Source organism: Barbus barbus (assembly GCF_936440315.1).
Source record: "Barbus barbus genome assembly, chromosome: 18".
NCBI classification, from domain to species: Eukaryota; Metazoa; Chordata; class Actinopteri; order Cypriniformes; family Cyprinidae; genus Barbus; species Barbus barbus.
This window is the reverse complement of record NC_136746.1, coordinates 27,793,786-27,810,844: the sequence shown is the minus strand read 5'-3', so window position 1 is coordinate 27,810,844 and position 17,059 is coordinate 27,793,786. Positions and strand designations below refer to the sequence as shown.

Sequence of the window (17,059 nt, the reverse complement as noted above, 5' to 3'; positions counted from 1 at the left end):
GTACTAAAATGTACATTCTATGTACTCAGTACTAAAATGACTGAAAATGAAAAATAAAGCTACATAAAAATGTTTTTAAAAAACACTAAAATAATAAATATTACAAAAGCACAATCTAAATCCAAAATAAAAGTTTTTGCTTTGCATAATATATGTGTGTTCTGTGTATATTTATTATGTCTATATAAATACACAAAATATTAATACTAGTAATACTCATATATTTTCACTTTTCAAAATAATAATACAAATTCAAATGGCAAAGCAGGATCTTGTTTCTTTACATCTGATTCACTTTCTCACCGATTTACGATTGGCTATGGTCACTTTGTGAGCTTGTCTGGTCAGGTCCTGTCGTCCAATCAGAGCGCAGACCTCCTCAGACCAATCAGAGCATGGATGTTCTCTGCACTGGTAGATGGCGTCTCTGATTGGCAGAGCCACACCAAACGGAACCGACTCCAGGTCCTTCAGTGTAAATCCTGAGGTAAAAAAAACAAGCATGTAAAAGAGGGTGTACTCACATATTCCTCGTGACAGGATATAAGATCTTCTATATCTAATCTAATGTAAACTAAAATAAACCAACAGAGGCTGCAGGATCTGAGCAGGTGGATTTTGACCAGACGTCTACATTCAAAGCTACAGTTAATAGAAATTTAGGAGCTTTAGTAGGATTGTGAGTCCAGTATAAAGTCTAAAACATACTTTACATGTACTTGAATGTAAATTAGATTTTTCTTGTTTTCCGAAATAGGTCCAAATGGAAGTACGCCCTGAATTTTTCTGTCTTTCTCCTTCAGGTAAACTACTGTCATGCAAAGCAACATAATCATGCAAAGTAATATTAAAGTAGAACTGTTTGCATGTTTATATCTAGCTTATCTGAATGAATGCAAGACATTTGAATTAAATTCTATCACATCAGAGAAACAACAATGCATCTTAAATATGGGACTGTGTGTTTGCAATGTGCAGGCCAAGCTCTCATATTTGCAAGTGTGTACTTGTGTTGTTTGTGTCACTCTGACCTGCAGAGGTCAACCACACCACCAGCTTCTCAGCCAGGCATCCAGATGAAGGTGCGGGCTTCACGCTGCTCTGCCTGAGAAACACACCCCACAATCAAACACGCTGGAGAAACTAAATCAGCTGACTAGGATTTATGAGTAGAGACTTATCTAGAAAAACAAACATAAGGCCACATGACTATAAACATAAACCATAGGTACCTTCTCAGAAAAGGATCACTCGTGTTTTTCTTTTGCCCTGTGAAAACATGGACCAAAAAAATATTAAAAACAATAAAAATACACTCACCTATTCATTTTCCCTGGTTTTATCAAATGTACTTGAAATGCTAGAGTATGAAAAAATAAAACATACACTACCATTCAATAGATTAGGGCCAGTAAGATTTATTTATTTTTTTAAGAAAATAATACTTTTATTCAGCAAGGATGCATTAAATTGATCAAAAGTGACAAAGACATTCATAATACTACAAAAGTTGTCCATTTCCAATAAATGCTGTTCTTATAAACTTTATATGTATCGTAAACCAAAAATATGTATTATGATTTCCACAAAAATATAAAAGCACAACTGTTTCTTAAACAGCATATTAGCATATCAGCATATTAGGATTATCTGACACTGAAGACTGGAGTAATGATGCTGAAAATTCAGCTTTGCATCACAGGAATAAATTACATTTTACAAACATATTAAAAACGAAAACAGTTATTTGAAATTGTAATATTTCAAAACGACTGTTTTTCTGTATAAATAAATGCAGCCTTAATGAAGGTAAGAGACTTCTTTAAAAAAAAACCAAACTATCAAATATTAGCGTAGGTTCAAAAAATAAATAAATAAACAGCAAAATAAGCTTTTGTCCCAGACTCTGGCTGTCTAAAGTACATTTTATGTACAAATATTTGTGATGTACAAATGTTTGTGAACTGACTGCAATGAAACATTTAAATAATCGTCTGATTATTACAACAGATTATATATGCAGTAAGAGCAACACGAATATTAGGCCTTAATCAAGAAACACAAAGTTCTGCACACGTCAAAAAAAAATACATAAATTGTTGCATTTAATCTAATTCATACAAGAGTAGTATTTTGAACATTTGTGTTTAATGCAAAAGGCCCTTCATGTGCAAAATGATTTTTCTACTCTAAAATAACCCATGCGAAACCACCGGAGTTCCTCAGAAAAAGCTAAACTTAATTGGTTTAGCTAAATTTTAGCTACTTGTTCATTGTTGATGAACAATCTGGTTTTTAAATTCATGATACATAGTATCAGTATCGGCCAAAAAGTCTACATTTGTGCATCCAAATTACCATGTGTGTAATGTAACGAATGAATTTATCCTCCTATTTATTAGTGTACATGCTTGACAGGAAGTCTAGTGTCAGGCCTGAGGACAGTAAAGAGCCTCTCATTAGCCTCTAATCTCACACACATGCAGCCCACCTGCTGACAGCCTGGAGAGGTACTTCAACATGTTTGTGGAGATCGCATCCTCATCTCCGACCACGTACAGGGCATAACTCTGAGACAGACAGAGAGAAAGAGGACAGGGCATAAAGAGAGTTCGTATTAACAGTGGGACAGTACCCGTGTGGTTTTGGTTTGCTGCTGTCATGACAGTCGTGTGAGGGGAGAATGAACATGTTTCATCATGACGCGATGCAAGAGCACAGTCATCAACCACACGCACATAATATGGCACATTCAGAACATCGAATGTAAACTATTATGTGGACAAAAGCACATAAAATCACCAAAATGCATTTCAGAAATTAAGCAGGAAGACAGTACGGAGTTATTGTATTGGCTTGAAATCTGTTCCAGTGTTTTCATTGTTAACAAAAACTTTATTAAGTGAAATAAAGCTAAAATAAAATAAAACATACTCGATGAAAAAGTAAATGAAAAATTGGAAATGTTTCCTTGGCAACAAGATGAAGTAATCTTAAACCGAAGAACTAAAATATATCTGAAATAAAAATATCAAAAATTAATAAAATGAAAAATTTGTATTAGTTTTTGCCTTCACAACTAAGTTTACACAGAAGTACTAAAATTCAGAAACTTCTAAAATTAACAGAAATAAAAATATATTGAACTATTGAGATTTTTTTTTAAATGCCTAAAGCACATAAAAGTACTAAAACATTATCATGAAAACTAAAAATATAGCTAATACAAAATGTTAACAAAAACTACAACCGCATAAGTAATACTACAAAAACACTTGTCTGTTCACTGACCAAGTTAACCTTGCAGATAACTAGTTTTACTTACTACTCACTAATAACCTGATGTAACTTTGGCACATCCAACAGCTAGTGCTTTCTCACAAATTGTGCTTATATAAATCAACCTGGTAATTAAAAACTTCTGAACAGACTGTGAGACTTTAATTCAACGTGTGAAATTTTGACAAGTCTAACACCATTTATTTTTCTTCAGGATAGATATGGCTCTGGTCCTTTCTTCATTGTCTAAGGGTCTATTTCACCTGTTGAAGTGTCCAAACAGGTGAAAATCTGATATCTTAGAAAAAGAACACCACACCTCTCCTCAACCCGCAAAACCACAACCCTATGCAGTGTATGAGCCACAGTAATGCTGATGCTTTCCTTAGCAATTACCACTAAATATAATAGGGAGAAAGAAAGGGGTTGGAAAAGAGAGAGAGAGAATATGAGACAGGCAGTGGGAGTCTAAGTACAGAGGGATAAAATGGATGCTCTAATGTTCTGGACTCTAATCTAAGGGACGGGAACGGTGGGGTAAACACGGCCCATAATTGCGTAACGGTTTGTCAGCACCTCGGTGGGGTTGTGCGTCACTTCGCTTTGCCTGATGGAAGGAAGTACAAAACAAACACACACACCATAACACCGGTGACCTCTCGAGTGATTCAGACCACCACTTCCACGGACTAATTAAGGTGGGGCATCTGTGCCGCTCATGTACACACTCACATGATGCGGAGGATGCCCAGGGACGACTCGGTGCTCGCAAAATGTCATTATGATTAGCTTGCAGCACTTTGCCATCTAACTGCTTGACATTTATATAGAACATGTGTGTGAGTTAAGGGCAGGACACCCAGTTCCTCTGCTCACTGCTAGTGCCCCCTGTTGGGCATCATCCAACACCCATTCAGAAGATTGGGGTCAGTTAGACTGTTTTAAAAAAAATTACACTTTTATTCAGAATAGATGCAATAATGTGATCAAAACTGACAGCAAATACATTTATAATGTCACAAAAGATTTCTATTTGATACATGCTCTTTTGAACTTTGTTCAAAGTCTCTTGAAAAATAAAATTAATCACAGTTTCCACAAAAATATGAAGCGGCACAATGGCTTTAAACATTGATAATAATAAGAAATGTTTCTTGAGCAGCAAATCAGAACCTGAATGATTTCTGAAGGATCACGTGACACAGAAGACTGGAGTAATGATGCTGAAAATTCAGCTTTGCGTCACAGGAATAAATGACATTTTACACTATATTTAACTAAAAAACAGTTATATTAAAATGTAATACTTATTCACAATATTTCTGTTTTTACTGTATTTTTGATTATATAAATGCAGCCTCAGTGAGCATAGAATCTTAAAATAAAAAATCTTACCAAATTTTGAACAGTATCTGCAATGCTCTGGGATTGAAAATCTGATTTAAATGCAGTCTATTCTCTAAATTACTATAACGTCAATCTCCAGTTATGTTATTGGTCACAGTCAGCAGGCAGTAATAACACTAATTTTCACAAACCGTTAAACAAAGCTTCATTTTGAGATGGACATCATTGAATGTAATGTCAGCTTGCAGCTCAGCGAGTGAGTCAGGACCGCTCTGACTGATTCAGTGAGTTTATTGAGTTAAAGATTCGTCAGACTGATTCAAACTGAGTTTGGAAGACTTTTTGAATGATTCACTGAAAGAACTTCTCATAACAGTCATGCATTTGTGAATTGACCAAACTGGTCAGATTGTAGAAAATTAGAGAAGGATGTGAGCACCTGTATTTTTCAGGAATCAACTGGGTTGTAGAATTCAGATGGAGTGCACTTATAAAACCAGGCAAATTCAGTGGCACAGGGAAGATTTGAGTCCTTACCAGCACCAGTAGTCTGGTTCTCTCGCAGATGCCGGGCAGATAAGGAAAAGGCGCCACATCTTGCCCTCTCAGACAGCGACTGAGCCAGCTGAACACACACGGGGCCTCCCCGTCCAGGAACACTGGCCACGTCATCAGCTCCATCTGAGCTGCACATGGATGAAAGACATGACAGCAGAATAGAAATATTATTTTTTTTTTATAAAAATGTAAACAATTAATTTAATGCATCGTTGCTGAATAAAATTATTAAATGAATGCGGATTAATTTCTTTCAAGCATTTATTTGATAAAACAAAAAAATGGGTAACACTTTATTTTAAGGTGTCCTTGTTACACATATTACATGCACTTACTATTATAATAATAATAACAATTAATTATGCATAATTACATGAAAGCAACCCTAAGCCAACCCCTAATCCAAACCCTATAGTAAGTACATGTAGTTAATTAATATTACTCAGTACTTAAATGTATAATTACACAGCAACAAGGACACCTTAAAATAAAGTGTAACCAAAAAATCTATTTAATACACCCTTGCATTCATCCTTGTATCCTTTCTTAAAAAAAAAATTCAAACATTACTGAAAAATATTTGTGACATACTCTCCTGTTCAGGTTACTATTAAAACATTTCTGTTTATTGAAATAAATCTCAAATAAAATAAAATATAAATATTAGATGAAAAATGTATTTCAGGTATTTGCCAAGGCAACATTTCTAATTTTCATTTAGTTTAAGTTGAAACACTAAAATTGCTAACTGGAAATAAAATAAAAACTAGAACTGAAATAAAAATAAATAGAGTAATAGGACTGGTTTTGTATAGTAATAGAAATTTTTATAGTATAAAAATTAAAATAAAATGAAGGAAGCTAAAAATAAATGCCAATTAGAAATATTAGTTAAAACTATAATCATATATGAATAATACTATACTAGCACTGGTTCAGGGGAGTGTACATAAAGATATACAAGATCTTGAAAATGACTATGTTAGACCTTTTCCTTGGTTTTTATAACCTTAAGTCTAGAAGTTGAAAAATGTAATGTCTATTTTATGTGTCAACTACCAACAACCAACAGAATCCCCATGGCAACAAGGCCTGTCACTCAAACCCTAAACATAGCTAGAAGCACATCGGGCCGAACGAACAAGTCAGCACTGTCTGGTAAATGAATAGAAATGCCTGGGTGCTAATGAGGTTCCCCGACTGCATTGATCGGCCTCGTACCTTGATCAATCACGCAGGCCTCCTTGAACGTTTTGATGAATGAGGGGTAATCGCGCCAGTACAGATCAATGAAATTCTCCAGTTGCAGGTCCCTAATGAAACGAGAGAAAAAAATGATTAGTGGGCAAAAGAGTCATCAGGCGGTCAATATATACACTAAAACTAGTATTAGAGCCTAACCAGAGCGTGACTCAGTGCAACAAACTGCATGATTAATGGGATCTGTGGTCTGACTGCTATACATCAAGACTTCTTACTAATGCTAACAGTGTGGTATTCAACAATATAGTGCATAGCATGGTTTTTATTTGTAAACGCAGTGATAAAGTAAGAAATACAGTAATAATGTTTGGGTTCATCTAAACAGGTTCTAAACATGATCTAGCTTTGGGTACAACCTGCTTCCAGTTTCTCACAAAATATGGATTTTACTTCAGTTAGTATGAGTCAATATCATCAGATATATAAAAATGTGTAATGTCATTACAAATATTAATGAATTAAATGATAAATCTATCTTTGGTTTCAAATTAATTGAGAATACAGGATGGTTTAAAACTGACTGTCAGCTCCATCTACTGAAGAAAACGGGCGATTTAATTGCACTCAAATATCTGACAAGATTTTTTAACATCTGTGCAATCTTAAACAATTAGGTGTATTTTGTTAACTGACTTCTGAAATTAATAATATTTTAAAAAATATATACATTTATACTTGTTTTTTACTTATTAGGTTTTATCTATTTGAATCTATATGAAATACATGTATATAAATACAGTATGTTAATTATAGACTATATTGATTATATATAAATAAATATATAAACATACATAAAATAAACATATATAAACATACACATTGGAAAACATGCGTTTTACTTATATATATATATATATATATATAGTTGTCAAATAAAAATGTTATTGTATTTATATTTTAATATACTAATATAGAATACAATATAAATTAAACATTTATATTTTTGAACATTTATAATAATAATAACATTGATAGAATGATAAATAACACGAAAGTGACAATTTAGCCATTTCTAAAACTAACAGTTAAAATTGTGAGACATATTTTGCACCATGACTCAAGAATTAATTGGTTGAAATTATGTTTTTTTGTCCATTTTTGAGCAAATACATACATGGAGATATGTATCCAATATCATCAAAAGACTAAAAAATATTGAGATAAATATTACCCAGCCCTAATGCTGACCTACAAACAACAAGCCCAAACAATACGCACAAGCTGAAGAGTCAACAGAGGATTATCGTTACAGCCTTATCTGGTCTTCTGTATTATAATACAATGCTTTTAGATTTCAAACCCACACGGGTTCATCAAACAGCAGCCAATTAAACTCTCACTGCTGTTTTGTTCATGTCCACATGACAGCATGCACTTGACATTTTATTAAACAATGAAATACATTACAGCTATCTCCCCATCCAAAATTAGGATACGCCACAAAGAAAAGCAGCATCGACAATGTGAAGTGGGAGTTTTGATGAGTTGGGTGACTTTACTTGGTTAGTCAGAAGGTAAAAACAAGTTCAGGTCTGACCAACTTCAATTGTTATTATTCCTAGATAAAAGGCAAATAAAATAAGTAATTACTTGGCCAGCTGTTGCAGCAGACCGACCAGAGTTCTCGCCCCACTCCGCTGCAGCTCATCCAGCTTCAGGTCTTCATAGAGCAGATGGAGAATGTAGAAGAGCACTGGGATGTGTGGGAAGAGCAGGGCGGACGACTCTAAACCCAGAGCAGACTCGTGGTTGTCCACTCCACCGGGGGGCGACACCGGCTCCAGGCCTTGAACGGCCACCACAGGGCGCATGGACACCTGCCAATGGTAGTCGGAGCATCGGAGGTATCCCCAATCCTGATGATGTCATACAGATGTAGCCATTTGAAGTTTGAAGTGACATACTGCCAAGTATGGTGACCCATAATCGGAATTCGTGCTCTGTATTTAACCCATACAACGTGCACACACACAGCAGTGAACACACACACACCGTGAACACACACCCGGAGCAGTGGGCAGCCATTTATGCTGCAGCGCCCGGGGAGCAGTTGGGGGTTCGGTGCCTTGCTCAAGGGCACCTCAGTCGTGGTATTGAGGGTGGAGAGAGCGCTGGACATTCACTCCCCCCACCTACAATCCCTGCCGGCCCGAGACTCGAACCCGCAACCTTTGGATTACGAGTCCGACTCTCTAACCATTAGGCCACGACTTCCCTTAATTAACCTTCAAAACATCCACAACAGGAACTCGACAAGGACTTTTATACAAAAATTACACACTACTATACAAAAGTTTGGGGTCAGTAAGATTATATTACGCTTTTAAAGTCTCTTAAGGTCCGCAAGATTGAATTTATTTGGTTAAATATACAGTAAAAACAGTAAACAGTAACATTTCTTATTATTACAATGTTGGAAACAATGTTACGTTTTATTCAGGATTCTTTGATGAATAGAAAGTTAACTCGTAACTAGTAACACTTTAAATGTCTTTACTGTCACTTTTGATCATTTTAATGCATCTTTGCATTTCTTTAAAATAAAACTTCCTGACCCTAAAATTTTGAACGGAAGTGTATAGAGTAAGCTTTATTAGCCTTTCTGTAATAAATCAAATGTAAGTCAACATTTTACGCTGCAGTTCCAGCTGTTAGGCTACAGATGATCAGATGACAAGAGAGTTTAGATGCTCAAGGGCCTTTAACATGTCTTGGGACACTCACCTCATCTGAACCGGTGTCAGCAGGTCGGGCCTTCTTCGGGGCTATTACTGGAGAGAGTGGCACTTCAAAATGAAGCTGTGGAGATGACAACTGTGTTAATGATCATTGAAGACGGACAAGTACTTCATTCACTAACTGCAAACTTCCCTGTCAGCCATAAGCCATCTTATAATACAATTTTGTCCAGTGTTTAGTTAGAATTGTTTTGCAAAATGAATAGTGTTGTTTTAATAAAGTCTTTTGTTTTGTTAAATCTTTGTTTAAATAAAATATTTTGTTTGTATAAATAAAAATAAAGATTTACTTTGTCACTGATTTATTAAACTAAATTATATAACATGCAAGCGAATAAGATCTACAACATTTCTGATTTAGTTCAAATCACAACTAAATATTTTAAATCAGAAATTAACTGTTCTGGGCAAATATGTTTAGAAAAATGTCATTTGTAGAAAAAAGTTTTAATGTGTATTAAATTGATTTTAAAACATCAGAACTGTGAGTTTATAACACATAATTCTGACTTTATTTGGGATAAATATTACAATAATTAATCATTTTAATATGTAAATAAAAATAAAGATTTAAATATATACATAAAAATTAGGATTTATTTAGGCAAATTATTTAAATCAGAAATTAATTGTACTGGGAAATATACGGTTATATCAATAATTGCCATTTAATTTGCAGAATTTTTTTTTTATGTGAAGTAAATTGTTTTCTGTGCTTGCCTGACATTTTTTTAAGTGATGTAAAGTTTTAATTCAGTTAAATGCTTGATCAATCCTAGTGAGCTAGCACAGGCTCAAGGTCGCCCAACACAAAGGTCACACCAGAGTGACACACTCACATTGCGTGTCCACGTCAGTCGTTCCGTGTTGTAACCCATCATTGTCATTAGACATGTAACAAACAGGTTCCACTCCAGGTGCATGCTGGGACCTCCAGGGGCGTTGTAACTGTTGTACCACTTGACCAGCACTTTCATGGCAGTGTCCTTGGGTAAAATAAACCTGATGGCCTGCAGGCAACGCTTGACTGTGGGAGTAAAAGAAAGATTAGGTGTTAATAACAGAAGTCGCTAAAACAATGGTAAGGAGTGAGCACTTTCTGTAACATTTTGGTCTCTAGATAAAGCTTGAATGCCGCCTTGTGAGTCTATGTGACCTCATTTTATCATTCACCAGGCAAAAATCAACCAGTAAATAATAGCAAATCTCTCTGTAAAGAGCTGAACGATTGGAGGAATCATGCATGTCGGGTGCACAAATATTTATGCATTACAATTCAGACTTTTTTCTCAGAATTTCAGGATCTCTACAGGGACAACAAGGAAAAATAAAAACAAATCCAACTGTCCATTCAGGCATCGCACTAAACAACAGGCTGTAATGGGAAATGAAGTGTTGCGAGAGTGCTTATGATATGAGGCTCTACAGAACACCACAGAAACCTCACACTCTGTTGCACAATTCAGAGTTGTGTGACTTTTTTCTCTGAATTTTGAGTACATAATACACAATTCTTACTTTATTTCTCACAATTTTAAGTTAAAATCTCGACGTTTTGAGTTAGAGAAAATCTGAATTTTATTTCTTGCAATACCAAGCTCATATCTCGCAATTGAGTACAGTTTTGAGTTCTGAGTTTATAATACACAATTCTGACTATTTCTTGCAATTTCCAGTTTGTGTCTCACAATTGAGTTAAAATCTCATAATTTTGAGTTACAAACTCACAATTCTGAATTTATTTGTTGCAATTCCAAATTTATCTCACAATTTTGAGCTGTGATCTCTTCTTTCCTCAGAATTGTTAGTTTATAATACAGAATTCTGACTATTTTTCTCACTATCCTGAGTTTATATCTCACAATTTGGAATTAAGTACAGACTCTTGAATTAATACAGACTCTTTTTCACAGAATTGTGAGTCTTCAACAATTCTCACTCAATATCTTGCAATGGTCAGTTTTTATCTCACAATTTCGAGTTATTGAATTTTGTGGTTAAAATGATCTGTCTGTATTACAAAATGAGTATTTCGTTCAAGAGGCATTTTGATACATTCACAAAAACATGCCGAAGTTAAATACTTGTTATACTCAAGCATAAGCAATCATAATAATGATGTTTGCCTTAGCACTAATACATGTTATTTAGTCAGCTGTCACCACTGATCTCTGATGAATTAATACCATATTATTAGATTAACATTAAACATAACAATTTTTAGCTTGTATCTCCCACCCCCACGTGTGTAGATCAAAAATAAAAGAGTAGGTGAAGATAATGGAGATGAAGGTTGTATGCGGAGGTGATCCTATAGAAGAGTGCACACGGAGGGGGCTGCCACTTCAAAGGACACAGCCGGAGCTGGAACGCACATCTGAGCGAGGGGGTGGAGATCGGAGGGACGGGACACTACACTTGAGAGGGTTTACAGATGACTGTTTGCCAAAGTGTTTGACTGCGTGACACGGGGGCTACAAGACCTGATACAGAGAGGAAGAGGATGTTGAGATCTGAGGGTGGAGGGATGCATGGGGTTTGATTGGATTTCTGCAGCAACATGAAATGAAGCGGAGAAAGTGTAGGACTTTTTGAACCTTTATGTAGTTTGTTGAGCAAAAGCCTTGTTATTTACCCATAATTTCTAAATAAAAAAAATTAAAAAAGTATACGAAACTTAAAAATGTTACAAAAACAAAGGCAAAATAAATAATGGTAAATAGTGATTATTTAGTGATCGGATATTCAATGTTCAACATGATTTGAATAATCAAGGCTGAAAGCCTGTTTCCTCCACAGAATCAAAAAAGATGGCAACTTTGACTATTTAATCTACCAATTCTGGTTTTATTTGTCACAATTATGAGTTTATATGCTACAATACTGACTTTTTCTCAGAATTGTGAATTTATAATACACAATTCTGTCTTTATTTCTCACAATTCTGTGTTATCATCTCATGTTTCAGACTTTTTCTCAGAATTAGGAGTTTATAACATACAAGTTATACTTTATTTCTCACTATTCTGAGCTTATATTTTGAAATTTTGAGTTAAAATCTTACAATTCAGACTCCCTCAGAATTTAGTTAATAACATACAATTCTGACTTTGTCTCACAGTTGAGTTTGCCTTGCAATTTTAAGTTAATATCTCACAATTCAGTTTGCATCTCACAATTCTGACACAATATCTCTTAAAACGCTAAATAAATCTTTCATCCCATTTTGTCACTAGTTCGTAGGAAATCATAGTAAATATCAGCAACCACATTCAACAACAGAGTACTGTAAATAAATTTAGAGTATGAAATCTTGACTGAATAGAGCATAATACCAGTAAAAAGCATCTTTTGTTCACAACTAAACGTGAATCAGGGATATCTAAAATGGCATTTTCCACTTCTTTTATTTCATCTGTTATCATTCAGCGTCACACCACCACACTCTCAATGACTCTGCCTGAAGCTTAATTAGCAAACAAACACAGAAAGGTCAGGATGGAGCTGAATAAAATGCCACTTTATTAGCAGTACAAAGCCCACCACTTTCAAACTAAAGCACTTATTAACAGGAAGCTGGCATTAATTGAGAAAATAGTAAAGAATGCCGGATGGGTAGATGTCGCACGCAATCAGTTCAAAACTAAAGGCCAAGAAAAGCTAAACGAATCCGCCACAGGGAAATCTGCACCCACAGTTGGGATGCAATCAGCGTTTGTCTGTTCAAAAGTCATCGTTATGATGCTAGCATACTTGGTGGTTGCTAAGCTTTAAAATTTAAATGGTATAAATCAATAGCAAAAGTAATAGTAAACAGCTCTAATGACATAAACAGACCCAAAGCATGTATCATCTACACTTCCTGGAATATTAGTAGCAAACACATTAGAAAAGGTCAAATGTCTAAATGCAGAAAGTGGCAGGAATGACTCACAGTTTTACTTCACAGTAAAGCATAACTGCATTCAGTAGTGACAGATCCTTGGGCACATCATTTATGCCAAACAAATCAGAATCTGAGTTTTACAAAATAACTACAAAACAGCACTGTTGGGTCTCACAGGAGTGCGGGTTGAAAACGCCAGTGTTAATATCACCAAAGGTTTTGTACTATAATGAAGACAAGACGAAATATGTGCATCATTACGACAATTAAATCAAAAGGTCACCCAAAACTGAAAATTTGCTGAAAATGTACTCACCCTCGGGGCAGCCAAGATGAGTTTGTTTCTTCATCAATAACAGATTTGCAGAAATTTAACATTACCTCACTTGCTCACCAAAGGATCCTCTGCAGTGAATGGGTGCCGTCAGAATGAATCCAAACAGCTGATAAAAACATCACAATACTCCACAATTAACATCTTGTGAAGTGACAAGTATAACACTCCTATTCTGGCCATAAATGATGGTTTAAAGTTAATATGTCTTACTGATGGATTTGTTTCTTACAACATGCAACTTTTCACTTCACAAGATGTTAATTGATGGACTTGTGTGGATTATTGTGATGTTTTTATCAGCTGTTTGGACTCTCATTCTGACGGCACCCATTCACTGCAGAGGATCCATTGATGTAATGCTACATTTCTCCAAATCTGATGAAGAAACAAACTCATCTACAATACATCATGGATGGTCTGAAGCTGAGGCAAATTTAAATTTTTGGGGTGAACTATTCCTTTAAAATGAAAAATTCCTTTAAAATTTAATTTAACACGTCTTTATTATACGGGGTGGTGATGGCGCAGTGGATAAGACGCATGCCTTTGGTGTGAGAGACCCGGGTTTGAATCCACTGTGAGACACCAATGTGTCCCTGAGCAAGACACTTAACCCCTAGTTGCTCCAGAGGCGTGCGACCTCTGACATATATAGCAATTGTAAGTCGCTTTGGATAAAAGCGTCAGCTAAATGAATAAATGTAAATGTATACCATTGATGAAAAAATAATATTGCAATAACGCACTAACAATTTTTTTAATAGAAAATATTAATCCAAATATAGTTTCTGACATACAAAATATTCAATAACACTTTACATAATAAGGTCTAATTAGTTAACGTTAGATAATGCATTAGCTTACATAAACTGACAATGAGCAATATCTTTTTAAAGCATCATTGTTAAATGATACTTACAATAAATACAAATATTTATTGATTGTTCATGTTAGCTCACAATTCATTAACTAAAATTAATTGACTACTGACATTATGCTTATATTTATTTAGGTTTATTTATTGGTTTAAAATTTAATGATGTTATTTATTGGGTTATTGTTTTGAAATGTATTAGTACTATTAAAAAATGCTGTAGCAGTATATCATGTTAACCAATGTTAACAAACAAAGCCAAAATAGTGACTACATGTAGAGGATAGTTTCATGAAAAGACAAAAACAAAAGAATTGAATTAAAATCTGGCACTAGGAGGACATGGGGTGTTTTAAAATGAGTGTTTTGACCAGCTTTCCAAACTCACAAACAGCTTGTGACTCAGCTCTGTGCTGCATTGGAAGTGATGCATCACGCGGTTGGACTGTATTTATGTGAGTGTTTTCTCTTACCCAGCTCTGAAGTGGCCACCTCGGGAATGGTGATTCTTAACATGGAACCGGAGCTCAATTCCTGAACAAAAGAAAAGTGAGAGGCGGATATTAGCGCCACGTCCTAAATTAGCAGCGCCTTTGCATCAAAAAGTGTCCGAACCAACAGACATCACATTGCTATATTTATCTGATTGAATTCTGCCAAAAGCAACCAAGCTATTGTTGCTCCCTTTGCTGAAATAAACTGAAAACAAAAGAACAATTGCATGCAGCAAAATTCCAGCAGGCATTCGACAATGACCTGGATGAAAACAAACCTTAGACACTGGCTATTTTTAAAAGCATTTCTCAGAAGTATATCATCCCACATAAGTTGGTCGTGGTGAGATTGCTTTGACAGGCCTGCGAGGGGATTTCTTCTGGTAGGACATGTCGTTCAGTGGGAAATGACAACACAGAGGGGCTGACTGCAGGGGACCATACCTTATTGAGTTTTGTCAAAACAGTGATGGGCTCCTGGTGCACATGTCTGAGCCGCCACACCATGTCGGTCATGTCCTGTTACTGTGGCAGCCCTCAATTACAGCCGGGCACTGTACGACAAAAGCAATTACCAGCTCCTGCCTTTAGCAGCAGTGGCCAGCACAAACACAAACATCTTGACCCCGTTTGACATTTTGAAAATGCATTTAGAAAGCAGCTGCCACATTTAAGTCCAGACAGTGATATATCAAGTGAACCAGGTGGACTCATCCAAATATATGTGGCCCTTTTGAGATTTACTGGCATTGGACAAAAAACCGAGCCCACTTGGCTGACTAACAAAAGACTAATTCGTACAAAATATACTGACAAATATTCAATGAACAAATGGTTCACCTCATTTGTTATCAGTGAATAAAATGCCTATGAAAAAAAAAATATGAGAAAAAAAAAAAAGGCAGCTGTGGTTGCCAAAACCTGACCATAAAAAAACTGATGTATATAATCATAAGTCAATATACCAGCCTACTGCAGTATTAAAATGTGTTTTGTACCTTTATAATTCACTGGCAAATACCAAAAAATTACATAAGATGTCTCATTACATATTTTAGAGTTTTTCACCATATACTGTAAGGGAACTACTAGAGAGTTTTCTGTTTCAGTAGTTTTAGTCTTTTACTGTTAAAATTGTGATTTTTTTTTATGATAATTTTTATACAGTGTAAATAAATTATGGCTATAAAAACTGTCTAAACAACTATATTGTACACTGTATAGCAGAGATCCAAAATATATTGGTAATTATATCAGTGTGCCAGCCAATATATATTAATAATCAGGATTGGTCGGAATCAGCTAATATTGGAAATGGATCATATCAGATCTGATTTTCTTAAATACATAGTTTTCAAAAGTACTACAGTGTCAGTCTGTTAAATTGAAATTTACATGATCTATTCTGTAAATACACATTATAGATCTTATTGTGAATAAATCATCTGTGCATTTTTTTTTTGGACTTAATGTTTAAATCAAAATGATGTTGCTACTTCAGCTTCTATGTGACTAAGGTTTTAAATGTCTGGTTTTACTTAGAAGCATGCATGAAATTATTTTAGATTGCAGCTTTATGAAGAATATTTTTAATAAATAAATACATTTAGCTTAGTATCAGCCATCATCAGTTATCATCCATTCTTAAAAACAATCAGCCATCAGTATCAGTGCATCTTGATTGTATAGCCGCCGCCTTCATCTCTAAAAGAGCATTTCCATGATTTCTGTGATCCACAGAATTGTAATCACTGATAAACATATCAAGCATCTTAATGACAGTAAAACATCAATGAACTGTATGCTGAGAGGTGGTTAGAGGAGATGGGTTGCACTGACCAGCGTGACTCTGTTGCTGACGGGGTCTCGGAGGGTGTGGATGTGAGGTGCAGCCTGCTGGAATGAAGAGTCTTCCAGCCAGGACAACTCATGGTGCTGCGTCGCGCTGCGCACCTCCAACACAGGAGAGGGCATGCCAACCTGACAGCAGGAGATGAGGAATACCATTAACAGATATGACATAAAACACAGAAAAACACAACACCACTGCAAGTTGATCCATGTCCAAGTTTGATGAGGTTAATGCCCATTATTCAACTCAAGCCAGCTCAGTTCAATTACGGTGTGAAGATTATTTATTATGAAACTAGTTCAATTCAGCAATAAGCAGCTCAAATGAAGAAAGTAGTGTGGCTATAAAGAAGCTCAGCTGAATAGTGTTATTATTCATCTCAACTCATGTTCTGTACAAATCGGTTATGTTACTGAAAATTAAAGAACAGT

The 17,059-nt window shown here is 35.3% G+C and overlaps 1 protein-coding gene across 3 annotated transcripts in view; it reads right to left on the bottom strand.

The window, feature by feature from the left end:
* Positions 1-17,059, bottom strand: part of LOC306884610 (anaphase-promoting complex subunit 1-like) — a 59,455-nt gene that overhangs the window by 30,473 nt on the left and 11,923 nt on the right. For all 3 annotated transcript variants that reach the window (XM_079440619.1, XM_079440620.1, XM_079440621.1), the window contains exons 15-25: positions 16,616-16,756; positions 14,756-14,816; positions 10,025-10,212; positions 9,172-9,246; positions 8,038-8,303; positions 6,406-6,497; positions 5,164-5,312; positions 2,492-2,570; positions 1,233-1,269; positions 1,032-1,105; positions 304-482 (exon numbers count right to left, since the gene is read on the bottom strand). In XM_079440619.1, coding sequence (XP_079296745.1) covers positions 304-482; positions 1,032-1,105; positions 1,233-1,269; positions 2,492-2,570; positions 5,164-5,312; positions 6,406-6,497; positions 8,038-8,303; positions 9,172-9,246; positions 10,025-10,212; positions 14,756-14,816; positions 16,616-16,756 — 1,341 coding nt within the window. The remainder of the gene's footprint in view (positions 1-303; positions 483-1,031; positions 1,106-1,232; positions 1,270-2,491; positions 2,571-5,163; positions 5,313-6,405; positions 6,498-8,037; positions 8,304-9,171; positions 9,247-10,024; positions 10,213-14,755; positions 14,817-16,615; positions 16,757-17,059) is intronic.